Raw genomic sequence first — 23,902 nt, forward strand, 5'->3', positions numbered from 1 at the left:
TGCGTTACACCAGTAAAAGTAACGTAGTAGTTCCGGGAACAAGGAAGCTGAAGAAAAGACGGAGATGTGGAGGGGAGGGAGTTTCGGGTAAAATCACAAAGAGGGAGAGAGAAGTGTAAGTTAGGGGAGATCGTGAGGGAGAAAGGAGAGAGAGAGGTAGTGGATGTAGACTATGTATATAAATAAAAGTATGGATGGAAACGAGCAAAGGAAAGACACAACTGGCAAGTAGTAGTCAGTCTATGGCATTGAGGAGTAGAGGCAGTAGACAATCAATTTCCCCCCAGATCGAGGGAGAAGGAAGAGGGAAAGATGATGGAAGATTGAAGATTGAAGATCGAAGATGGAATCCGGAATGGAAAACGAATGAATGACTGAATAATACTTACCTTTCCCCGTTCCCGTTTCCATACCGAGTCCAGACCGAGTATCCATTATTGCTGTATTTTTCCATTTCCATTTGCCACTGAGACCGGCGATCGCCAGCAATTTACTCCACGAGGCATTTCCCCATCCCATCTATCTCTTTTGGGTTCTTATCTTTCTTCCATTGAATCTTCCGGATAATTCTCCCTACATGATATACGTACTTTTACCACCTCTACACCTAATGTTACACTAATGGACTCCGTAGTAGTCTTCCATCCACAGGATTTGTGACATCTGTACATACAATTTCGTGGCTTGCAAACAACCAATGTTTTGGTATCACGGTGACAAAAGACTAGACAGCATAAGCAACAAAAACAAGCATTGGAATGCGCCCCTCCCCCCCTCATCTCCACACCCCCCGCTGCATACCCCTTGCTTCTACAGCTCAATCAGACTTTCTTCTACCGGTGGCCGAGACGGCGTGGGCTGTTGATACGGTGCATGAGCCGGGGTCACACCCACAGGAGAGACGTCCCCCACGGCTTGGCTAGGATGTACCGGCGCCCCTTGAGGGTATGCCGGGTAGGGGTTTCCCTGAGGAGGCTGCGGGGCATAAAATAATGCAGCAGACGGGTCCGTTGGCTGCCGCTGAAGCCCGTAGCCTGGAGCCGGTGTTTGGTCGGCCGGGAGATCTGGGGCTGACGGTGCCGACGGTTGATACAGTGTCTCCCGTTGCATCACCGGTGAGCCCTGATAAGGCATGTCTGGCTCCATTGGTCGGGCGTGCTGCGCCGGTTTGACATCGGGTTCCACGTGTGGTGGAGAGGTGTAGAACTGCGTCTGACCGGCCGGCCCCGCATAAGCCGAAGGGTTGCTGGGGTAAGCCATACTGGCGCTCGAAGGTTGTGGAGAGGCAACAGCATGAGCACTGCCGTTCCAGGGTACGCTGGGTGAGATGGGTTGTGAGGGATGCGCGTAGACACTAGGGCTCATGGTACCACTACGTGTCCCAACTCTCTCATGCAGCTCCTTTTCGGGTTGAGGCTGCGGGTAAGGCGCTGTCGGAGTTTGGTGACTCTCGGCGATCGGATTTCCATAGTAGAAGCTTTCGGTTCCAGTCTTCCCATCAGGCGCATGGGCGGGCATGGGCGGGTAGATGTTGGGGTATGGCGATCCGCCGGGGACCGGGCTGTACCCTATAGAATGTTGTGCGTAAGCGCTGGATAGACGTTCCTCAAGCATGCGATCATAGTATCGGACAACCGTCGAGAGTTTGGCGTGTAGGTCAAGAAGAGTGTCTGTATCTCATGTGTTAGCCATCATGACTCTTTCACCCAGTAATGAATGAAAACCATGGTAATGACTTACCATGTTTGCTCATGGTCTCCCCATAGCTCCGTGCCAATTTGGGGCGGAGCGCGCCAATACTTTCGTAGAGTTCCTGGATCTGAGGTTCGCGGAGTATAGTGCCCGGAGGCTGGTGTTGTAGTCGGTCGACCAGAGCGGCGAAAAGATGAATGTTTTCTACCTCGACTGGGCTGAGTTCGTAGGAGTTCTTTGGCAACGGGGTTGCACTTGGTGTCTGGTGGGACGGTGTGTCTGCAGACGATGTGTTCTTCAAGGCGGCCGCATGCTTCTGCTTGTGCTCCTCCATGTCACGCAGAGACGCTTCGATAGCAGCCTTCAGATCCGCATCCTCCTCCTCTTCTATGGCAGGTTGAGCAGGTGCTCTGGGTGGCTGATGGACCGTACTTTGTGGAACATAACCACTTGAGCCTTTGTTTTGCGCCTCCTCTAAACTCATCTGTAGCGCCCGGCGCAGATCATCATCGAACCCCCCTTCAGCTCTACCGCCCCGAGGCTCCATCACACTGGATTTGGTTATAGAGTTGTTCTTGAATGATGCTCGGTCTGAAAGGCCGCTGGGCGCAAGGGCTTTGGAAGTCAACTTGGCATAACAGCCGTCGTCCACTCGAACAGGTTGCAGGATTCCGAGATGAGGTAGGGGGAGGGTTTTGCTGGAACATTGCGCATCGAAGACACTTCCGCAGTTGCGACAGTGGTGTTTGCGGTTCATGAAGCTGAAGGGAGTACGGCAGCGCATGCAGACATCGGAGTCGATCCACTCAGGAGGCTTGCGCAATTCGAATGTTAGCACCAGGAAGGGAAAGGTACTGCAGCATAAGCAACTCACCGCACTGCTTTCCAGCATGCTTCCGCTAATTTGGGTCTTGGGGGGAAATCGGAAGCCTTCGTCTTGCAACCTCCGGTATGTTTCGCCGACGTAGCTCAGGTCCATACGGCCCTGGGCTGCCATAGCCCAGTCCTGAATCAATTCTAACATTTTGGCCTTCACGTCGGAATTTAGCGGAGCGCCCTCGGTCTTGAGAAGCGAAACAAGATTGTCCATGAACTCGCGCGACGCAATCTCCGCCAAGAAGTGAGTACCGCCATTCTTCACGCATGTGTCTGTTAACTACATGGTGAACCACCCGTCAGCATGGAATTATCGTTGCAACGAAATCGGGTAGCCAACCTTCAATGTCGCCAGCTGTATGTTTGGATTTTTGTTTTCTAACCGGCGTTTCAAGCATCTCATAGCATCTTTGGGCTGGACACCCTTCGATCGGATAAGGTCGGAGATCTCTAAGTTGAGCGCAATGTCCTCTCTGCGCCAATTGTTAGAAGTCAGTTGGTGGTTGACTGGATGGGGGCCGTTCACAGGCCGATCACCGTCAAAATGTGACATGGGAAGAGAAGGAGACATACAGGGAAGATGCGGTGGCCTTCTCCACCTGATCCTCGATCGGTGACGTTGAAGAGAACCACCCCGCCATGTTGACAGTGCGCAATGGATGATAATCTGACGATGGCGGAGCCCAGGATCGCTATGACGTTGGGTAGCAGCGACAAGGGGAAGGGAGGGGCTGCTGGGTACAGTCCTAGTCGGTAGAGTAGATGGAGAGGTGAAATTAAAGAGATGACCAGAACACGACCCGGGTTGCTTCAGGAACAGACCAGAGTTGGAAAGTCAAGGGCGAAAGAAGGGGAGTCGACAGCAAGCTCCAGGCAGATCGAAGCGATAACAGTAACGAGCAATGATGGCGGGAGGTACCATCTTACCTAATGCAGTAGGCAACAATGTGGCCCCGCCATTGGTCGGGCATCATGAGTCAGCGTGCGGCCCCAGGCAGCCAGGGTCAAGCAGTGGCGTCATAGGCCCGGGCGGTGAGTAACACCACCATGACGATACCGGCGCATTACATACCGACTTACCCCAGATACAATCATCCCAATTCATCCAGTTCCATCCCGCAACGTTGGCTGCCTATCTGGCCTGGCAGTTGTCCGATTCTCTCCTCGTTGAGGTCCTGCGCTCTCTCTTTCTTGCATGTTTCTGCCAACTCTCTCTGCTCGGGCCTGTCTGTCATTGCGGTCGCAATCGGTCTTTTCCTCTCCGACTTCCCCGTTATCCTTCCAGCCAGTCCCCTTCGATTTCCGAACCCGAGTTTGACCAGATTGCCCCTCGCCGCGTGTCCTACGAAGCCGTCCTCCAGGTCATGTGCTGGGATTCGGCTTTCCTCGCTGTGATATAATGTCCCCAGATGCAGCGGCCCTACCCTCTCCTCCAGACTTTGCACCGTGGGATAACGCTCCCCGCCGCCCTCAGTCCCTCGGTGGTATGCAGCCGGGCGGGAAGTCAATCGCCGCCGAACTAGGATCGTATCAGGCCAACAACAGTTATGCGTCCCCCGCCGGGTCTCAACCGGCTCGATTCCCCAATATCAAGGATCTTCAAGATGAAGCAGCAGCGCTTGATCTAAACGACAATACATCGGTTGGTTCCCGTTCCCTATGCGCTTAACGAGTGACGTTGCGGATGACTGACCCGCTTTCCGTACAGCTAAGCGTTCTGCTGGAGCGAGCGCAAGTGGCCATAGATCGAGCCCGTGAGCTTGCCGACACCGACCAACTGGATCGGGCTTATGTGCATTACCTGCGAGCGTCGGAGATCACAATAAATTTAATACCTAATCACCCTGACTACCGAGCCACTGCCAGCCAACGTCCAGGATGGTACAAACGATTCGGGGAGTTGATGATGGTATGCCGTGGCTTCCCAAAGCACATCCAGTGCTGTGACAAGTCGTGATGTCTAATATTCGTACAATGGTGGCTAATCTGATGGTGACAGGCTGTGCGGATGAAGCAAGGGACAATGGATGATATCAAACAACAAATACTGGAGAACAATTTGCTGAGCAACGTGCAGCCTGGTGGGGTGTCTCGGTCGAACCCTCCACGACCAAGATCACAAGTGGTGTCTCCTGGACTTGGGCAGAGTCCGGGCCCAAGAGGTCGCCCTGTTGACGCTGGCAACAAATCTTTGCGGATGCCTAGCCCCACGCAATTCCAACGATCAGCCGAAGCAAATGCGAAGATGAATCGTTTTTCGAGTCCTGCTGGGGATGCACTTGCTGAGAGATTCGCAAAACTAAAAATGTCGCCGCCTACTCCATCTGATGTAGGTTCTATGTCCAATGGCCAAAACGGTACTACCTCAACACCCCCGACTCAGGATCTCCCTTCTCGACCGTCGTCCCAAATGTCTCAGGGGGTACCTCCGCGGCGGCCTCTAGGGCCCCGTAGTATGGGATCTTCCCATGATGTACCTACTATACCTCCGAAAGTGCCCCTTAATACATCTCTTCCTCGCGCTCCCGATCCAACTTATAGCCCGATCTGGACCGTGCCTTCACAGGGACCCTCAAACCCACCCAGGACCTCAATTGAAAGCTCTCGTCCGGTCAACCCACGGTATTCTCAAATTACGTCATCTTCCCGCAGTAGTCTTAGCCATGATGGCTTCGACGACAATCCTTACAGGTCGCAAACCCCGAACGGTGTACATCAGGCGAAGGAGGTTAAAAGCAGTAGTGCAGATCTCCCCCACAGCACCACAATTGAGCCCCAGAAGCTGCTGGAGTATATGCGCAAATACAACATTTTATTGATTGACGTGCGTTTCCGGGACCAGTACGATAGTGGCCACATCTATGCCTCGTCGATCCTTTGCATTGAGCCGGTGGCATTAAAGGAGAATGTGTCAGCGGAGGAGCTCGAAGAGCGCCTGGTGGTGTCGCCGGAACATGAGCAGTCATTATTCGAGCGGCGCAACGAGTATGACATGGTCGTCTATTATGACCAGGGAACGGCATCAGTCAGCTATCTAGCCGGATCCCCTGTAGGCACGACGGCTCCTCATCTTCGAGCCCTGTATGACACGCTTTACGAGTTCAACGCATATAAGCCATTGAAAGATGGACGACCTCCTGCACTACTGCTTGGCGGCCTTGACGCATGGACCGATCTAGTTGGCCAGCAGTCTCTTGCTACATCCTCCACTGCTGCTGTGATGGGATCTTTGCAAGCAAAGAGGCCGGTCAGAAGGCCAGGGCGACCGCTAGGAAGAGTGCCTACGATCGTCAGTGCCAATTCTAGCTTGGAAGTGAGGAAGAGAAGATTGCGCGAATATAAGCCACTGAATCCTCAAGAGCTCACAGAGTGGATGGAAAAGTCTAAGACGGAAGAAATCGACCCCGGGACTTATGTCGAGGAGGATGCACTCACGGAAGAACCGGAAGGTGCTGAAGAGCCACCTGTCTCTCCCTTTGTGCACACATATGAGGATTTCCTGCGGCGCTTCCCAGAACCACATGCAATCCAGCAGTCAATGGTAACGCCGCACGTTCGGCCAGCGGGGACACCGGCACCCAACTATGCTGCGCCTGTTCCTGTTGCTCCATCAAGGCCTCCGCCTGCAGTCCCACGGCCCAGTTATAGTGGCGTTTCAGACGGCCGGCAAATACAACCTACGCTGGAGCGACAAAACTCTGCCACCAAAACAGCTCTCTACACACCAAGCTCGATGCTTAACCGCCTGAAGCTCCCACGGACTGGCTTGACAAATTTTGGCGTGACCTGTTACATGAATTCCACCCTTCAGTGTTTGAACGCTACAGTGGTGTTGAGCAAGTTCTTCATCGACAATCGCTTTCGGTACTATGTACAGAAGAACTGGAAGGGCTCCCAAGGCGTTATGCCGGGACTTTTCGCGAATCTGATCCGGTCACTCTGGAAGAACGACGTGGAAGTGATCATGCCGACTTCCTTTCGGAATTTCTGCGGACGGCTGAATCAAGAATGGGCTATCGATCGCCAGCAGGATGCCAAGGAATTTTTCGACTTTGTCGTCGACTGTTTGCACGAGGACCTGAACATTAATTGGCAGCGGACGCCTCTCAGACCCTTGACATTCGAGGAGGAGATGCAGCGCGAGAGAATGCCCGTTCCCAAGGTTTCTAAAATTGAGTGGGATCGTTATTGTCATCGCGAAGAGTCATTCATTTCCTCGCTCTTTGCAGGCCAGCACGCGAGCCGGCTACGCTGCACCACCTGTAAGCGGACATCAACCACGTATGAGGCATTCTACAGCATCAGTGTCGAAATTCCACCGTCGGGCACGGGCGACATTTACCATTGTCTTCGCAGTTATTGTCAAGAGGAGATGCTGAGTGGGGATGAGGTGTGGAAATGTCCGTACTGCAAGTGCGAACGAGTGGCCACCAAACAGATTATTATCACGCGGGCACCGCAGATCTTGGTCGTCCACTTCAAGCGGTTCTCGGCGTCGAAGACCCAGACTGCACGGAAGATCCATACGCCTATCGACTTCCCTTTGCATGGACTCCGGATGGATGACTTTGTCTTCTCGGCATATAATCAGGGGCAGACCAACGGATTACCCCACGACCCGATCGCGGCCACGGTGCCTCCATTCACGTACGATGCGTACGGAGTCTTGCGGCACATCGGGTCCTCGATGGGCAGCGGGCACTACATCTCTCTGGTGCGAGATGCGCAGCGACAATGCTGGCGACGATTCGATGACGAGCGGGTTACCGATTTCAACCCGCGCGATCTGCGATCGAAAGACCGGCTGCAGAACGAACAAGCCTATATTGTCTTCTACGAGCGGGTGCCCGCCAAGTAAAGGGGCAGAGAGACGGGGTGGACGTCTTCCTTATATAACGGTCTTATTTTCTTTTCCTTTATCTTTGTTCATTCCCTCACGGTCCACCTCTGTCTGGTGGTCAGGGAACGGACTATGATGTAGCGTTGATTCCGATGTGGCATGGGTAAGAGTTGCACTGGGACGGGTGACGTCTTCTCATATACCCGGGATTTCTTTTCTTTCTGATCATATTTTTGCGATTGCAATGGGAGACGATGACACGGACTTGCATGAGGGATGAATCTGATTTCCAGCATGGAACGAACTTACTTATATCCTTTGCTATTTTGTTTCTTTATTTGCATCATCAACATTACTTATTTGAGCAAGACATGTTGACATGGAATGGGCTGGCTGGCTGGGCCATTGATTTATTTCCATCATTGATTACCTATCTTCACTTAGATTCTCTAAGCGATATGGGATGTATAGATATTTAGTTTTCAACTATTTACCGAAGATAGACAGCATTAGATACTTCTTGGCCACTATGTGATCATGATGATGAACATTCTAGAACCCCACAATAGAGCCGAACCATAGACAGCAGGCAGTTACCTATCTACTAGGTATCCACTACGGAGGACACGGAAGATAGTAAGTAGTATGGATATTCTCCCAAGGAGGAGTAACATTCCGCGCGGGAAGGAAAGGCGGGGAAAGAATGAGTGACCAACTGGGGCAGTTAATCCCGACGGCGCTACCCGACCAGATCCCCTCCCCGAGGTTACGGCTATCGAGGGATCGCAGGGTCGGGATTTACAGATACGTAGTAGATGGGCGGAATTACGGAATTCGGTTTCAGAGTATTACCTTATTGAATTTTCATGATCAATACATAGCAGATTAGTTATTATTATGTATTTACTATACCATATAGATAGAACTTGATTGTATATACTATGAATGATCTTATTCTTCAAATATTATATATAAAGAAGCAATAAAATAGCGGAAGATAAAAAGTATCACGAAATTGTAAAATACCATCTAGAAATGTGAATTTTACTGTGGGAATGGCTGTCACACCACAATAAGGTGGTGGAGGGTGGAGCAAACGGTAGGCAAGTCAGTCACCGAAAAAGGTGAACCAAATTACATTGATTTGTTGTTGTGTAACTTCTCCCCCGCGGAGGTTATTCCGAGGTTGTGATTTTCAGTGGAGCGAGATAGGCTAATCTTTTTTTCTAGAATGATTGGAAAAGGATCTATGACGACCATCAGATAATGGAGGAGGAAGAAAGAGAGAGAATATATGCAGTATAGGCAGTTACAACACATACACCAAATCAGGTAAAAAGATCCTGAACTGACCAAGACAACATCTAAAACCAATATGCAACATCTAGACAACAGCATCAATTCACTAATCCACCGGCATAATTTTTGATTATTGATCGACGGCCCGTTCTAGTCACTCTGCCCCATCGGGACTAGTGCATAAGATGAACTGACTAAGCTGGGAATAAGCCTGCTGTGATTGGCGGAGAAGAGGCCATCCCTATCAGGCCACTTTTCAGGATTGCCTGTTTGGGAACAGGTTGAGAATTGAGTGCAGTGAGTCCGATCGGAGTAGTGTACAATATGGAGTATTGGCAGTAGGCAGTAGTAGTGATAATCGGTGAAAATGTGAATACTACTAGGAAGCAGGCTGCCGGCAACCCGGTAAACTCCAGGTGGCCCGGATGGCAGCCACGGCTCCTGTTGTTTGGGATTGGAATAATGTTCCTGGAGGGCCCATCCAGTTGGAAGGCGGAGACGCTGTCGAATCACAGGCGCCAGGGGGGCTGCCTAAGGAACCGACAGTCTTTCCCATCTGCTCGGCTTCCTTCTCTCTCCTCCTCTTCCTTCTTCTCCTCTCTCTTTCTCTTTCTCTCCCTCTTTCTTTCCTTCCTCGGGTTCATCTCTAGTCTCTCTATTATATTCTCGTCTAGATCGTCTTCTGTGATCTGCCTCTTTTGAGCCTTTTGTACCTCCGTACCTTCGATCTCATTCTTGTTGAATCTTCGGTGAGTCTCCGCCCTATCGCAATTCTTCTCCCTTGCGATCTGGTGTCTTCTACATTCCGAGGTACAGACCCTCCACACAGGCTGGACTCGGGGGTGGCTTACGCTACTGGCATTGTTACTAGCGCATTGTCACTTCTCTCTATACCATATCGCATGAAGTCAAGATCCATGGACAGTATTCTGATCATGGAACTGTCCTGGGACTGTCCCCGAAATCCCCTGCTTATCACCTAAGCCCTTCCTCTGCTCTCACCGATCAATCTCCGTGGCTTTGTCAGTCGCTGACTTTCACATTCTTTATTCACACAGCTACAACACTTTACTACCACAACCATGGCCGACGCAAAGGAATTCACCTTCCAGGAGGTTAGCGCTCACAACACCAAGAAGGACCTTTACATGGTCATCCACGACAAGGTCTACGACTGCACCTCCTTCGTCGATGAGCACCCGTACGTTCATCACCGTCCTTTTTCCACATGCATATCCCTTCCTCATTGAGCCCCTCACTCCCCCTCGCCTCCAGAGGTCATGCTCTCTACCCCTCAAAAAAGCAATGAGACAAATCGCGCAAGGAAACACTCCGTCGGACCAAAGAAGATACAAATCAAGCTAACACAATCTGCCCTCAACAACAGTGGTGGTGAGGAAGTCCTCCTCGACGTCGGTGGCCAGGACGGCACCGAGGCCTTCGAAGATGTCGGACACAGTGACGAGGCCCGTGAGATCCTGGACGGTCTCCTGGTCGGCAAGCTGAAGCGCATGGTACGTCAGACGACAAAAAGCAACTCGCAAGACAATTCGTTCACTCACACTAACACAATCCCATCAGCCCGGTGACCCTGCTCCTCGCTCCCAACCCCAGTCTTCCTCCGGTCCCTCGGGCTCCAGCGACAGCGCCGGCATGGGTGTCGGTCTCTACGGCATCGTCCTGGTCGGTGGTCTGATCGCCTACTTCGCCTACCAATACCTCCAGAATGCTTCCGCCGCTGAGACGCAGTAAACGATATCCCTTTTTACTTTTTTTTTCTCATTATAATTAATAAACTTAAACAAAAAGAGATGAATCCCATATGAACTGAAAGCCTTTCCCATTTCCCCCTCTTCATTCGATCCACATTTTGGCCCCATGTTTGGAACTCGGTCTCGTTTCTTTTTTCCCTGGACCGGTCGATTTCGGCTAGTGACCTGTTGCTACTCTTTCGTCAGCATTAGGGGGCTGTTGGGTGACTCCCAATGCAGATACCCTATCCTGTTTATCATGGAATCCCCCTGTTCTCGTTTCAATTAGAGTGCAATGTCACGGTTGCTTATGCTGTGTACTTTTGCGTGATTCGGTAGTCGAGAAAGAGTTGTCATAGATTCATGATTGAATGAACTCTGAAACATAAATATGCTAGCTGTTTGGCTTTCTGGTCGATTCATTGTTGACTTCTGCATATACAATTGTTTTTACAATGACAATAAATCTACTAGCAGTATATCCAGTAATATTCTAAGCTTTTGAAAATCGGACAATTATGTAATGCATATAATAATATTTATAAGAGGAGTGAGGCCTAATCACAGGATATTCAAGGCGGATTATGCAATCCGTCAACCGCCCAGCAAATGCATGTAGTAGATGTATAACACAGTCTTCTTTTGGTGTGAGAGAGAGCACATAAGACAAAGATAGAAGGAAAGGAGATTATAAGAAAAGAAAAGATATCGTGGTCGCTCGACGATTCTCATATGTCACTCTGGATATATGTGGAATCCCCTAACGGCCTTCCCCCCCTTCATGACCGAGAGTTGCCGCTCAAACCAGCGCGGACAGCCTCCAGAATCATATCCTTGGCCTCTTCCAGGCCCTCCTTGCTTCCCTTGATCTCGATCGCTTCACCCTTGGCTTGGTCCTTGGGCACATTGATCCGGCAGCCAGTCTGCTTGCGGATCGCGTTGATCTGGCTACCACCCTGACCGACGACGAAGCGGTAGGTCTTCGGGTCAGGCAGGATGAGGTAGCCAGTAGCGGACTGCTGGGAAGCATTGGCGATAGCCTTCTCCAGGGCCGACTTGGCCTTGGCAACATTGTCGCTGGTTCCCGACAGCACCCACGGGATGGTCGCCGGTTCGGAGGGATCGACAGCGGCCGGGCTGTTGTCCACGATCTTCCATGAATGAGCCTCCACGGCTTCGCTAGGCTCATCTGTGATCAAGGGAAGAGAAGAGGAACCGTTGACTGCACCGCGGGAGTCCTCGGAGGCAGGCTTGGGAGGCACCTGCTGCCCAGCATGGTCCACGGTAACGCGGTAGTCGTTGCGCAGGCGACGGAAGAAAGAGCCATTCTCAGAAATAGCATGGTGCAGGTTCCGGGGAACTTCCACCGTCTCGCCCTGCTGATCCTTGAGCATGGACTCAATGTGCTCCTTCGCCTCCGCGACTGCGTTGCTGGGGCCCTTCAGCTTGATGTCCGAGCGTCCGGATCCCTGCTTAGGAATGTCGAGCGTGATGTTGAACTTGGACTCAATGCCGCGCCGGGTCTCACCTCCACGGCCAATGAGCAGACGATGCTGAGACGGGGGAACCTCAACAGTCGTGGTCACCTGATCCTCACGCTCCTTGACAAAGTCCTGGATCGCAGCAATGATCTTGTCAACCACCTGACCATTTCCTTCAAGTTTGATGGCCGAGTCACTGCTCTCTGGACGAGGGAACTTGACCATGCGGGAAGCACTGCCATCGGTAGGGCCACCAGCCTCGGCGACGATCTTGCGGATGTTGGCACCTGCACAACTGTTAGTTACTCATGATACCTTGGTAACAATGGGCACAGATTACTCACCACCACCACCAATGAGCGACTTGTGGTACTTCTTGTCCACGTCAATCGTCTTCGTAATGATGGAGTCGAATTCCTGCGACCGCTGCTCCAGGATCTTCTTTGCCTCCTCAACCTGCTTCTTGGTGCCTCTGATCTTGATCTGCACACGGCCCGACTCATCCGGAGCATCGTTGACTCCCGGAACATCAATCTGGGCCTCGGTGTCCGCGCGGAGCTTGTCCATCTCACGACCACGCTGGCCAATCAAGGAGGGAATTTGCGCTTGAGCGACAGACACTGTGGCCGTGTAGGAGTGGTCAATCACCCACTGAAGCAAGCTAAGGATTTCATCGCGTGCAGCATCAGCCCCCTTGCTGGGACCCTTGACGATAACCTCATCCAGCGCCTGCTGAGGGCGGTTGGGGCGAGAGCCACCTGCGTCGCTAGAAGTCTCGGCGACGGACTGGTCATCGCTGGTAGTAGCAGCCACGGCAGCACGTGGGAACTGCACGCGGACAGAGTAGCGCTCCTGCAGTTTGTTGACCTGATTTCCCTTCTGGCCAATCAGTTCCCGATGATACTGGGCAGGAACCTTCAGAACATGAGTGGTCTCATCCTCCCATCTCTTGCCCATGTTGATGATTCTAGCCTTGGCGGCATCGGCCTTGGCCTTGGGTCCTTTGACCTCAACCTTACCCCCCTCGACCTTAATGTCGACATCAAACTCGTCACGGAGCTTGTTGATGTTCTCACCGCGCTTGCCAATCAGGAAGTTGGCATACTTCTGGGGGAAGTCGAAAGATGTGGTGTATCCTCTTTCGAGGTCATCCTTCTCCTGCTCCACAACAAACGCCTGGATCTTCGAAGCAAGATCCTCCACCAGACGGGAGGGTCCACGAAGTGCAACCTCGGACTCGTTTCGGTTACGTCCATCTCCGACAATGGCGCGAACAGGGATCTCGTCCTCACTCTTCGCTTCCTGTTGACGGGAGATGAACTTGCGAACCTTGTCCTGGTACTTGCCGGGGACGCTCACAGACGTCGCCACGACATCGTTCTGGTCACCGAGAGTGCTCAGAAGGTACTCCTGAGCTTCCTGGAGGGTCTTTTCGAAGGTAGCAAGTTCAGCGGCAGAAGGTCTCTGACGAGGAATCTCGACCTGAGCAGCAGAAGCGGAAGGACCTTCATACACCAAGACGACGTCGGAGCTATCAAGCTCATCAGGCACAAGAAGGTGAACGCCATAGTCACTTCGCAACTTGGGAATGCTCCGAGAGCGCAGGTAAGGGTGGAAGTAGGGGTCGACCGCGAGGCTACGCAGTCTCGTAGGAGGGTGAGCCTGGACCAAGTTCATGATATCGGATCTTGCGCGAATAGTGTTCTTGCCATCTCTCGAGTAGACCTCCCAGGTCACAGGGCCGTCCGAGCTGGGCGGCAGGGCGATCCGTGCGTCATACATTCTCTCCAGCTCCTTGATGATTTGACGCTGTCTAAGGTACTGGGTCAGGGCACGAGCATGGGCGTGGGGACCCATGGGAGCACCGGGGTGCTGACGAGAGAGGTCAATGCTTGCCATCTGCATGCTGGTGGCAAGATCCATGGCCCGGTTGATACCATTCTCGATGCAGTCAAGCGGACCAGTGATAGTGAGGAATTCGCTCTCGTCGGATGCAGGAGGCAGGACAATGGCACAGCCAGTGTCAGCAAGGAATTCGTGCAGAGCATCGGCATTGTCGCCAAGGATGAACTGATGCTGGCCACGGTTGATGGCGAGCTGGCGAAGCGTGAGCTGGCGTTGCAGGTCGGCGGCAAGTCTCTCAATTTCTGCGCGAGCTTCTTGAGCGGCCGCACGCTCACCAGAGATGTGGATGTGCTTCTCGGGAACCGGCACGAACTGGACGTGACCCGGATCAGCCTCCTGAGGCGGAGGCTGACTCTGCCAGGTGTCGTATCGGGGGATATGCACTTGCGCCCTGGTACGCTCCTCGATTTCCTTGAGGTTGGCATTGTGAGCACCGGCGATGAAGGGGAAGAACTCCGGTGGGACGGATTTGAGGCGCAGGCTCATGTTGGAGGCGCGCTCCTTGACGATCGCTTCAATCTCCCGACGAGCCATCTCGGCCGCAACAGCATCACCCTCAATCAGAACATCGATAGTGTCACTGTCGTCATCGTCCGCTCCAGGAGCAGATTCATCGGCGCGAGGTACTTGCACACGAGCGCCTGTCCGCTGCTGGATGTCTTGAACAACGGCACCCTGGCGTCCGATGATGTGAGGCCGAGCGGATGTAGGAATCGGAACGCGAACCGATTGCTATGGAAAGACGTTAGTCGACAATCCACCCCAAACCTCGACAACGGAAATACATGCCTTGGATCCGACCTGCTGAGCGACTTCCTTCAGGGCCTGCCTGACCGCATCCACGGAGCCTTTACCCTCGAAGATGATGGAGCCACCGGGTCCGCCGCGCATGTCGACATTGGCCTTGGATCGCTTAGAGATATCGCGCAGGATATCGCGCAGAGGCTTCTTGAGCTGGCCTCGAGGGAGCATCTGCGAGGGCGCCAGCCGGAGCTGTTCCATGTGCTTTCCGGGCAGACTCATGATCCTGGGAACCTCAGAACCGAAACCACCGGGGGCTATTTCAGGAATAAATCAGCATAACGATGCGATTTTCAAACAATGGAGCGGGTAAAACATACCAGCCTGTGCGCCGCTGGCAGCGCCGTTGGCGACGGCAGCAGCGGCGGAACCGCGGGCACCCCAAGTAGAGGCGGCGGGGACCTTGGGCTTCGGACCACTTCCAAGAGCCGGGAAGAGTTCCTCGGACTGAACATCAAGAGCAGGTGTCTTCTTGGGAGCTGGTTTGGGGGCTGGAGAGGCGGTTGGGGCCGGGGTCTGCGCCGGAGTGGAGGACTCGGCCTCGGTCACCGAGGTAGACGGAGGGGGGTGTTTCAGATCCTCTTCATCGACAACTTCTTCCACAGTAGGCTTGTGCGCCTCATCACGGGCATGCTGCTCTTCCAGCATGGCAGCCCGGGACTTGGCACCGCCGTTCACATTGACACTCGACACTTCGGAAGCCATGGTAGCGGGACGATCGGTGGACTCGGGAAGATCTCGAATGGAGAGGGACGGAGGGGGAGAGACTATTGCTGAGTTCCGGGTGACGTTAGAAGAGACCAATTGATAGTCTGGAAGGTGCCCCGACATACCGACAAGTAATGCGAGTTGATGAGATTATAGCTGGCTGTTAACAGACGTCCAACAGTACCCAATGTTTTGTTGAGCTAGTGATCCAAAAAGAATAAATGGCCTGGGGCCGCAAAAGTGTAGTCAAGAAGGGAAAAGCTCAATTGCTACCAGCAGAGGCTAAATGCGAAGAAAGTATTTATGGTGAAGGTGTGTCCCAAGATTAAGCCGAGAAAATGAGGGGGGGAAAGTGGGAGAGAAGAGAAGAGGAAACAAAAGACTAAAAGTGGAAAGGCGGAGAAGGAGGATGGAACAGGATGAGCGGAGGGGGGGAGAGAGAAGAGGCGAATGGAGAGGAAGAAGGAGGAGGAAGGAGGGGGTCAATGTAATTGACACAATCCAGAGGGGAGACGATAACCACGGAGAGAATCTGGAGATGGGGAAGGGAAAGAGAAAGAGAGAAGAGAGGGAAGAAGAGGAAGAAGAGGACAGACAACAAGCCCGAGTGGTCGGAGAGGAAAGTTGGAAAGGCCGGGGGAGGAAGTCATTCCCTTTCGGGCTGATGGGCGGAGCCGCCGTCTCTCTCTCTTTCTGTCAACCTTATGGACTTTCTGGAAATTCCCACTCCCACCGTCCACTTGCTTTGCTTTTCGTTCCCTTCACGGGTGCCTGTTTGGTGCTTTTCTATGGATTACAACTGCAAGACATCAATCTGACCCGCCATGACTTGACCGATCATTACCCAAAACAACACAAGATTGCCAGCAACGCTTGGTCGCCGTTGCGGAGAGTGCGTCAATTCCGTCACCTACTATGGCCATGCCATCATGAACTCTACCACCAACGAGGCACCCATTTTCCTGATGATCCCGATTCCCCCAATGGGCATGGCTCGATTGGAGGTGATTGGTGTGTTGGGATAGTGCGCCCGGCTTGCAGGTTGAGGCTGAGTGCTGCCTGTCCGATCCACCAGCGGAGACGCCTCCAATGCACGCATGGGTAGTAACCCATGTCCATTGCTCGATTCTCTCACAATAGGTTAGGTTGATTCTCTGCGAATTTGGTAGCTGGTCCCATATGGTGAAAGTCACCGCATGCATGGGAGTCGACGGACCACTGACTTTGCATCATTATGGACGCACTCTATTGAGATGATATTATCATGGACCGCGATGGCTAAACTTGAAGGAGGTAGCTGGCTTATAGTGAGAGACAACATGGGGTTCAAAGTCTCTTTGAATGGGTATAATGCGCCCGTTTGGTTCCGCACCAAAACACCTGTATACGGCGCTTGCTTCTAGAACAACCCAAGAACAACCGCATTGTATGAATATACTCGGTTGACTGGACAAGGGCACCACCATGACGGATCTTACCTGGGGCCTGGCTGAGCACTAACAGAGCCATTCCTGTTGGAGAAAGTGCCGTTTACTCAGTCAGATAGACATCGAAACAGCCTAATCCAAATATCTCAAGGCTTGATCGATACATTCACTTTGGTAGAAGAGCCTAGAGCAGCACAAGGATTGGTCCAGGCTTGTCTTGGCCCTCAAGCAGTGACAGCTGGCGGGTGGCAAAACAAGCACCTAGGAAGTTAGGACGGTTACACATTTCACTTTGTGTCCTCCATAGTATCTTAGTACGTGGTAATTCGCGAGACAGCAAGGATGTTGAAGTTCGAGTAGTATATTGTTGTTGCCTTGGCATATACTGGTGGTCTCCAGCTGTAGGCTTGTCCACCATACGGTGTGGGCTGATACCAATTTTACCCACACAATTCCAGAAAACATAGTATATCACAACCAAGATGGTAATACCATCTACCAACTGCGAGCAATTCCTGATCTCTCGAGTAGGGAGTAAACATATCACAGTAGTAATGGTTGACTGCTGCTCTCACCCGAATCCCCTGACCCACTCACGGCGAAAGAAGCACGCGCGACTAAAAGGCTGGGCCGAAGTGGACCAGAAACCTTAACGGAGATATGCTGTTTCGATGGTACTGTTCGCATGGAGAGAGAAATGCGACACCCTTCCATGCTTCTTTGGCATGAAATATAACCCTGAAACCCAGTGGTAACCCTGTTATCAAACCCGAATAGCATTGGAGCAATATTGTCACTTCGGACTTGGCCGAACTCGCCCAGCAATTATCGTCGAGCACCGCGACTTGTGGGAAAAGGTTTTCAAGTGTTATCTGACCATGTCTCGCCCGGTTGGCACTAAAAAGACACGGACTGGGGCAATCTGTGATAAGAAAACCCTGTTCCACAAATAATAGGCCGACCTGCTGTGAGGGCCAGAGATAAAAAAACGACCAATCTGGCACGACTAGCGAGGCCTGCGATACCCCATTCGTCGCCGACTTCAAGCGCGATGGCAATTTTCGCCTACAAATATATTGCAGCCTCGAACGCCTGTTTTCTGGGGTAGACGTTGAGTAGAAGAGGTGTCTCGTGAGCCCTTATTTTCTCTCCTCCTCCCTTGCTCTTCTGCCGCTTCTTTCTCCCCGCAATTTCTCCCCCTCCCCCTTGCCCCTCCTCCTCTTCAGGATGGATTTCAAAACCGTTGAGGATGGCAATCCCATCGAACCGAAGCAGGCCACGGCTTCGGTGGAGGAACACGCTCTGGTCAAACCTAGTGGTTTCTTTGCCCGCATTCGCTACTATGAAGAGCTGTTGGATCGGAAAATGGGCGTCGAGTCCCACAGTCTCGACCGAGTCTTGCCCGAAGATCGCCAACCGCCCAACACCCTGGCCATGGCCTTCATCTGGGCCTCGGCCACTATGAATCTCAGTTGTTTCAGTACGGGCTTTATGGGGAAGGAGTTTGGCTTAACCCTAGGGCAGACGATCGCCATTATGATATGCGCGACGTTTCTGGGCGCTGCTCTCACGGTTCGCATACCACTTTCTCTACTCTACCACTTTTCCGTTGCGACGCAATGCTGCGCATTTAGCTTCTGGTCTGTCTAAAGGCTTACATATCGGTTCACTAGGGTTGGTGTGCCACAATGGGCCCCGGCACTGGCCTTCGTCAGGTCGCCATCTCTAGATACTCCTTTGGCTTCTACCCCTCATCCATCATCGCAGCGCTGAATGTCGTCGAACAGCTGGGCTGGGCCTCTGTCAGCTGCATCACCGGTGGTCAAGCTCTTCGCGCTGTTTCGGACAACCACATCTCCATGGTCGTGGGTGTTGTCATCGTTGCATGCGTCAGTTTGTGTTTCAGCTTTTTCGGTCTAAAGGCTGTCATGACGATTGAGCAATATATCTGGATGGTTTCCTTCGTCGTTTTCATGATCGTCTATGGTGAATCCGCCCACCACGCCAGTCTTTCAGATCCCGGGACCGTGTCCGGTTTGACCAAGTCTGGAAACGTTCTGAGCTTGATCAGCGTTATCTACGGTTCAAGTGCATCGTGGTGCTCGATCGTGTCTGACTTTTATGTGCACTACCCGGTTAACACCTCCAAAGTCAAGGTCTTCATCTACACCACCCTGGGTATCTCACTCCCCACTTGTATCGGAATGTTGCTCGGTGCGTGCATCGCATCTGCCCTGGATGGGAACCCAGAATGGGCTGCTGCCTATGACCAAGGAACCGGAGAGATTTTGCAGACCATCATCTATCCTCGCAAGTTTGCTAAGTTCCTCTTGGTCTTGTTGGTGCTGTGTGGTAGTAAGTACACCCGCTTATTTCAACTCGTAACCGCTACTAATCTCATACAGTCGGCATGAACTGCATTGCCATCTACGCTGGATCGCTCTCTGCGCAACTATTCGCCAAACCATTCCAGAAGATCCCCCGAATCATCTGGACACTACTCGTGTTTGCCTGCATTCTTGTCATTGGTATCGCAGGCCGGGACCACCTGCTGACTGTCCTGGATAACTTCCTCTCCCTTCTGGGTTACTGGAACACCTCCTTCTTTGTCATTCTGTTCTGCGAACATTACTTCTTCCGCAACGGCAACCTGGCCAACTACGACCTCGACGCCTGGAACACGCCATCGAAACTCCCCGTCGGCTACGCCGGTCTCACGGCGTTCCTGTGCGGTGCGGCCGGCTGGATCGTCGGCATGGACGAAACATATTATGTTGGAGCGCTGGCGCGCAAGATTGGTACCGATGGTGGCGACATTGCCAATGAGCTGGCGTTTGTCTTTACCAGCCTATCGTATATCCCCTTGCGGAAGTTGGAGTTGAAGTATGTTGGACGGTAGATTGGCATCACCCACAGAGTACAAAGTACAAACTATGTATACTATAATCGTATTTATCATGACGATGAACGGCAGGCACGATATATATTCAGTGGAGTTGCTTAACGCACCATAATAAAATCCTATGATCCCTGTTACATTACCAATAAGCACAAGACCATACAGAAGGCAAACTAATTCTCAACCATCAGAACATCTGCAATTCTCTCAACCCTCCACTAGAAACTTCCTTTTCTATGGAATCAATTAAATGAACAACTAAGTACATGCACCTTGTCTTGGGTAAAAGCAAGTATGTAGGAACATCCACAGCAGCAAAGAAGATTAGTACTACTCCCTGCCAGCATGCACACACCTCCACCGATACCCCCCTCTCACCTCGAGTATTACTATATCGTGATGCTATACGAACAACAACAACAACAATTGCAAATCAAATGACAACTTCTTCCCGTAACTACAATATGACTCCAATTTAGACTTCCCGAGAAGCAGTATTATATTTATTTATCCAGCCAATACCAGAAAACTTCAAACCTCCTCACTCTAGACCACTACTTACACACTCAATTATAACAGCCCGTTTAAGTAACACACCCACTTCTTACATCTATCCATCTGCTCTGCTCGTACACCTATCCAAACAGCGACTATTTAGTACTCAACCACCGTTCATGACGCAAGCTCGTACATAATAATTTTTAACTTCAATCCTGAAACAATCCCTCCCCCCCCTCCTTTTGCTGGGCAATTCTCACCCCCACGTGTTTGTTGTAACGTTTTTTCTTCCCTCTCGTTTCTAGGAAAGTTTCAGAGCTTAACCTAACTACGAACTACGAACTACTAACCACTAACTACATTGTAGTGCTAAGCTACTGGATTCAGTAACTTCGCTCCGGCTAGTGAGAAGTAAGTGGGGGGATGGAAGTAGGGTAGGATAGGGTAAGTTTGATCGTCAGTCTGGTTTTTGAGACTGACGATGAAACAACAACAACACAACAAACTGTCTGCCTAACCTCGGTTTCATTCATGGCTATGGTTTATACTTTGATGTTCTTTTTGGGAGATGAGATGGGACGATGATTTTTAGGTACTGGTTAAGATTTAGATATTGGGAGGGGTAGGAGTAGGTTACTTTTCTTCGGGGAGTGTGGATTCCTCCGTAGCTACTCCATAAGCAGTACAGTAACTGGTTATGGGCTTCAGGTTTCAATCGCAGACTGGATCCCGTGACGTCAGAGATGGCCAAAGGATGGATTGTGGATTGTGATTTGGCTTCTAGCTTGCTTGCTTGCTTGCCTGCTTGCCTGCTTGAATCATGTTCAAGTGTCTCCCACGCTAATGAGTTCCTACGAGTCATTGGATGGATCTGATGGTGTCAATGGCTGAGCATGAGGTCTTGAGCAGACTACTTACTACCTAGACACTGTACTGCGTAGGAGACCTGGCTATGCCACTGACTTAAGTGAAACCAGTGAACCTCAATAATGATCTATTCATTGATTGATGAATGGAGCAGTCATACACACCACCACACAATGATCGAAAAATGGCAGAATAGGATAGTAAATAGTATAGTATACTGGTGGCGCAGTAAATAGATGTGATGTGATGAATACCATCTACGACGGGGAATGAATTTCTAAAACATAATCAACTATCATCTGATTCGATCGATTCTCGCACACAAAGGACCACCATGACATCAGACCACTCATACACACTCTCACAAACCTGCAACTTCTAATGAAGACCTTGGGGGACCACTTTTTTCATTTTTGAACGGGCGTTTCATTATTATACCAAGGTAAAAAGGTAAAAAAAGACTCAAGGTTCTAGAACTACTTGGCCTCGAACTCATCCCGAGGAGCGGAAAATGACGGGCTTTTTGCCGATCCCGCGCCCGCCATGGCAGCAGTTTTTTTTGAGTAGACTGGTCAATCAAATCCACACTTCAATCAATCAATCTACCATTTATCTTATTTATCTATTTTTCTAGGGTATACTATTCAATTGGGATGTGCAGAATATATATTGTATATTTGTTTATTCAAGAAATGCCAGGTTTCATATATAAATAAATGATATGTCAAAGTGATATATATCTATCTAGAGTCCTTTCTTTTTTCCCGTATTCATACTGTAAGTACTACTAGTAGTTATGCAAAGTGCGGAGTCACTCCGTCTTCCTTCATCCTCCCCGCTGCAATGGATGAATCATGATGGAAGGAAGGAATGGAATCCGTTCTGTCAGTTAATCAATTATGTCACATTTTGTGTCCTGTAGGTGATTAGTTATTGCATGCTTACGGTGCAAAATTACTTGGTTGGTGAAAGAAGAGAGAGCTCTTCTAGAACTACTAAAATCCATCCGGGTTCTCTGCTCGTGGTGACGATTACCAGTCACATAGACTAACTACTTTTACATGGTTACTACTGTGATGATATGAGATCAGATTCGGATCCTACCATTCAATCCGAACACGCAAATTAAGGGGCGATAGGACTAGACAGTCAGGAAACACATGTGTCACTACTATCCTCCCAATTCATCTGCAGGTGCAGGTGCAGGGGTATGTGTGTGTGTGTGTGTCATGTCATGTCATGTCATGTCATGATTGAGGAGAGGAGAGCAGAGAATAATCATAGTTAATGCCTGTCAGTAGCAAGTAGTAGTAGTAACTCCTTGGCTAATTCCCGTACTTCTCCGTATCCGGTTCCGGGTCTGAGGGGGGATACACAATAAGCCTTTCCGCGGTAAGAAGGAGCTGATGTATAGAACGAAACTAAACTACACCGTACCTGCAGAGATTTCAACGGGATCATCAGAGGCTAAAAATGAAAAGGGAAAGCAACTTGATCCATGATGATCAGCTGGAAAGTTACTCCATAATTCATATCCAGAGGTACACTTGTTAAGTAAGTACTTACTACTTGTAGATAGGTCCGAGTGTAGATCTAGCTTTTATTTTTGTTATTGTTTTGATTTCTTTCAGACCCTTATTTTCTCTTACTTATTATCGTTAATTGTTGCTGTTGCTTTCTGACCCGGGTATTCATTTACAAGCGCAGCTCTGGATTACGACTACTTAATCCCACTCAGACGGAGAGAGAGAGATAAGTCGATAGATAGACTAGCTCCGGGAAGCGAAAAGAAGAAAGATACGAGGAGATAGTACGTAGGAGGCAACTGTAGCGGATTTCGAATCTCTAAAAGAGAAAGCAAGCGATGACGCTACACGGACTCCAGATCAATAATGAAGCTAAATATTGGTGGCTTGCCCTGGACCATGGAAACGTATCCACCGTGTTATGGAATAATTAAAATGAGGGAGGATTTAATTCCCATTAATTCCATTATGGAAGAAGGAAAAGAACAAAAAAGAAGAGGGTTGGGTGCGGCACAAGTCGGTTGGAACCTAGTCTTTTCTTCGCCCGCCCCGCTCGGCCTAGCGTGGCACTAAGGCCGCCCTCCCAGGTGTCTAACCAGAGTTGCTGTTTTGCTGGTGCTGATGCTGCTGCTGCTTTTTGGCTTGCTCAGAGAAAACACCCGGCTGTCTCCATCAGTGAAAAAGCGAGTAAGTGAAGTAAGTACTAAGGTAAATGAAGTACTGTGTGTACAGCAGTTCGTGTGTTGATTGACCACGTCAACCCCCTAATAGGATATTTCCTACTATTTTTGTCTCTCCTCCTAATTCTCACTCTGGGGAATGTGGAATTTCCCTCCGTTAATTTTTCTGCTTCCTATTACCTGTACACCCTCCATATTTTCATATTACTGAACTCGGTCATCACCTTGGAATCTGTCTCATATCCGAGGTGTCGAAAGAGAATTGAAGAAGGAAAGCGGAAAACCGGTGGAACCAACCCTTCCGAGAAAGGAAAGGTATCTGTTCGCGATCCACCCGCCAACGGGACGCAAACTGGGGTCAAGGACGTGTCTAGAATTTTTCTCTTTGCCTAATCGGACCTACGGTATCTGAGACAGATGATGGACGCGCGCTGAGCTGCCAGAAAAGTATTTCCATCTTCGGGTTGGAGGAGGGGGGAACACAAACAAAAAAGTACGGGAACAATCTCCTCCAATGAGCCCCATCCCCGGAAGAATTAAACCTGTGTACTTACAGTAAATCGAATCCATCAGGGAATGTTTGGAAGATTCTTGGTGATTATCTATCTATCTACATACAGCGATTAACTTGGGGGTTTTCGTCATAATTATT

The 23,902-nt window shown here is 50.7% G+C and overlaps 8 protein-coding genes across 8 annotated transcripts; 5 read left to right on the forward strand and 3 right to left on the reverse strand.

Moving 5' to 3' along the window:
- Positions 1-601: 601 nt before the first annotated feature.
- vps27 (ESCRT-0 subunit protein VPS27) lies at positions 602-3,452 on the reverse strand. Its single transcript, XM_025709567.1, has 4 exons — positions 3,142-3,452; positions 2,909-3,041; positions 1,741-2,848; positions 602-1,670 (listed from the first exon to the last, which is right to left on the reverse strand). Exons 1-4 carry the CDS (start codon positions 3,207-3,209, stop codon positions 811-813), a joined length of 2,169 nt encoding a protein of 722 aa, XP_025561399.1. The 5' UTR covers positions 3,210-3,452; the 3' UTR covers positions 602-810.
- Positions 3,453-3,676: 224 nt separating this feature from the next.
- Positions 3,677-4,698, forward strand: BO88DRAFT_406023 (uncharacterized protein). The gene is made up of 2 exons (XM_025707049.1): positions 3,677-4,210; positions 4,277-4,698. The coding sequence occupies exons 1-2, from the start codon at positions 3,968-3,970 to the stop codon at positions 4,523-4,525; spliced, it is 492 nt and encodes a 163-aa protein (XP_025561400.1). The 5' UTR covers positions 3,677-3,967; the 3' UTR covers positions 4,526-4,698.
- A 280-nt stretch (positions 4,699-4,978) lies between these two features.
- Positions 4,979-7,426, forward strand: BO88DRAFT_343591 (cysteine proteinase; the record flags this gene model as incomplete). The annotated part of the gene is made up of 1 exon (XM_025703197.1): positions 4,979-7,426. One exon carries the CDS (start codon positions 4,979-4,981, stop codon positions 7,424-7,426), a length of 2,448 nt encoding a protein of 815 aa, XP_025561401.1.
- A 2,363-nt stretch (positions 7,427-9,789) lies between these two features.
- On the forward strand, positions 9,790-10,459 carry BO88DRAFT_343581 (cytochrome b5-like heme/steroid binding domain-containing protein; the record flags this gene model as incomplete). The annotated part of the gene is made up of 3 exons (XM_025703195.1): positions 9,790-9,908; positions 10,095-10,221; positions 10,289-10,459. 3 exons carry the CDS (start codon positions 9,790-9,792, stop codon positions 10,457-10,459), a joined length of 417 nt encoding a protein of 138 aa, XP_025561402.1.
- Positions 10,460-10,966: 507 nt separating this feature from the next.
- BO88DRAFT_406026 (putative RNA binding effector protein Scp160) lies at positions 10,967-14,583 on the reverse strand. The gene is made up of 2 exons (XM_025707050.1): positions 12,284-14,583; positions 10,967-12,226 (listed from the first exon to the last, which is right to left on the reverse strand). Exons 1-2 carry the CDS (start codon positions 14,376-14,378, stop codon positions 11,238-11,240), a joined length of 3,084 nt encoding a protein of 1,027 aa, XP_025561403.1. The 5' UTR covers positions 14,379-14,583; the 3' UTR covers positions 10,967-11,237.
- On the reverse strand, positions 14,535-15,699 carry BO88DRAFT_406027 (uncharacterized protein). Its single transcript, XM_025707051.1, has one exon. The coding sequence runs from the start codon at positions 15,474-15,476 to the stop codon at positions 14,919-14,921; it is 558 nt and encodes a 185-aa protein (XP_025561404.1). The 5' UTR covers positions 15,477-15,699; the 3' UTR covers positions 14,535-14,918.
- Positions 15,587-16,536, forward strand: BO88DRAFT_75664 (uncharacterized protein). Its single transcript, XM_025713109.1, has one exon. The coding sequence runs from the start codon at positions 15,763-15,765 to the stop codon at positions 16,456-16,458; it is 696 nt and encodes a 231-aa protein (XP_025561405.1). The 5' UTR covers positions 15,587-15,762; the 3' UTR covers positions 16,459-16,536.
- Positions 16,537-18,007: 1,471 nt separating this feature from the next.
- BO88DRAFT_343559 (putative nucleoside transporter) lies at positions 18,008-19,679 on the forward strand (the record flags this gene model as incomplete). The annotated part of the gene is made up of 3 exons (XM_025703193.1): positions 18,008-18,352; positions 18,454-19,135; positions 19,186-19,679. The coding sequence occupies 3 exons, from the start codon at positions 18,008-18,010 to the stop codon at positions 19,677-19,679; spliced, it is 1,521 nt and encodes a 506-aa protein (XP_025561406.1).
- Positions 19,680-23,902: the final 4,223 nt, after the last annotated feature.

Source organism: Aspergillus vadensis (assembly GCF_003184925.1).
Source record: "Aspergillus vadensis CBS 113365 unplaced genomic scaffold BO88scaffold_16, whole genome shotgun sequence".
Lineage (NCBI taxonomy): Eukaryota > Fungi > Ascomycota > Eurotiomycetes > Eurotiales > Aspergillaceae > Aspergillus > Aspergillus vadensis.

What these genes read in the sequence shown, in the direction of transcription:
- vps27 (XM_025709567.1), bottom strand. Translation starts at nt 3,209, where the DNA reads ATGGCGGGGTGGTTCTCTTCAACGTCACCGATCGAGGATCAGGTGGAG. An exon ending in AAGGCCACCGCATCTTCCCT is followed by an intron (nt 3,042 to 3,141) that starts GTATGTCTCCTT and finishes CAATTGGCGCAG; the next exon opens with AGAGGACATTGCGCTCAACT. An exon ending in TACAGCTGGCGACATTGAAG is followed by an intron (nt 2,849 to 2,908) that starts GTTGGCTACCCG and finishes TTCACCATGTAG; the next exon opens with TTAACAGACACATGCGTGAA.
- BO88DRAFT_406023 (XM_025707049.1), top strand. Translation starts at nt 3,968, where the DNA reads ATGTCCCCAGATGCAGCGGCCCTACCCTCTCCTCCAGACTTTGCACCG. An exon ending in ATCTAAACGACAATACATCG is followed by an intron (nt 4,211 to 4,276) that starts GTTGGTTCCCGT and finishes CTTTCCGTACAG; the next exon opens with CTAAGCGTTCTGCTGGAGCG.
- BO88DRAFT_406026 (XM_025707050.1), bottom strand. Translation starts at nt 14,378, where the DNA reads ATGGCTCGTCGGGAGATTGAAGCGATCGTCAAGGAGCGCGCCTCCAAC. An exon ending in GTCGCTCATTGGTGGTGGTG is followed by an intron (nt 12,227 to 12,283) that starts GTGAGTAATCTG and finishes ACAGTTGTGCAG; the next exon opens with GTGCCAACATCCGCAAGATC.
- BO88DRAFT_406027 (XM_025707051.1), bottom strand. Translation starts at nt 15,476, where the DNA reads ATGTCGGGGCACCTTCCAGACTATCAATTGGTCTCTTCTAACGTCACC.
- BO88DRAFT_75664 (XM_025713109.1), top strand. Translation starts at nt 15,763, where the DNA reads ATGGAACAGGATGAGCGGAGGGGGGGAGAGAGAAGAGGCGAATGGAGA.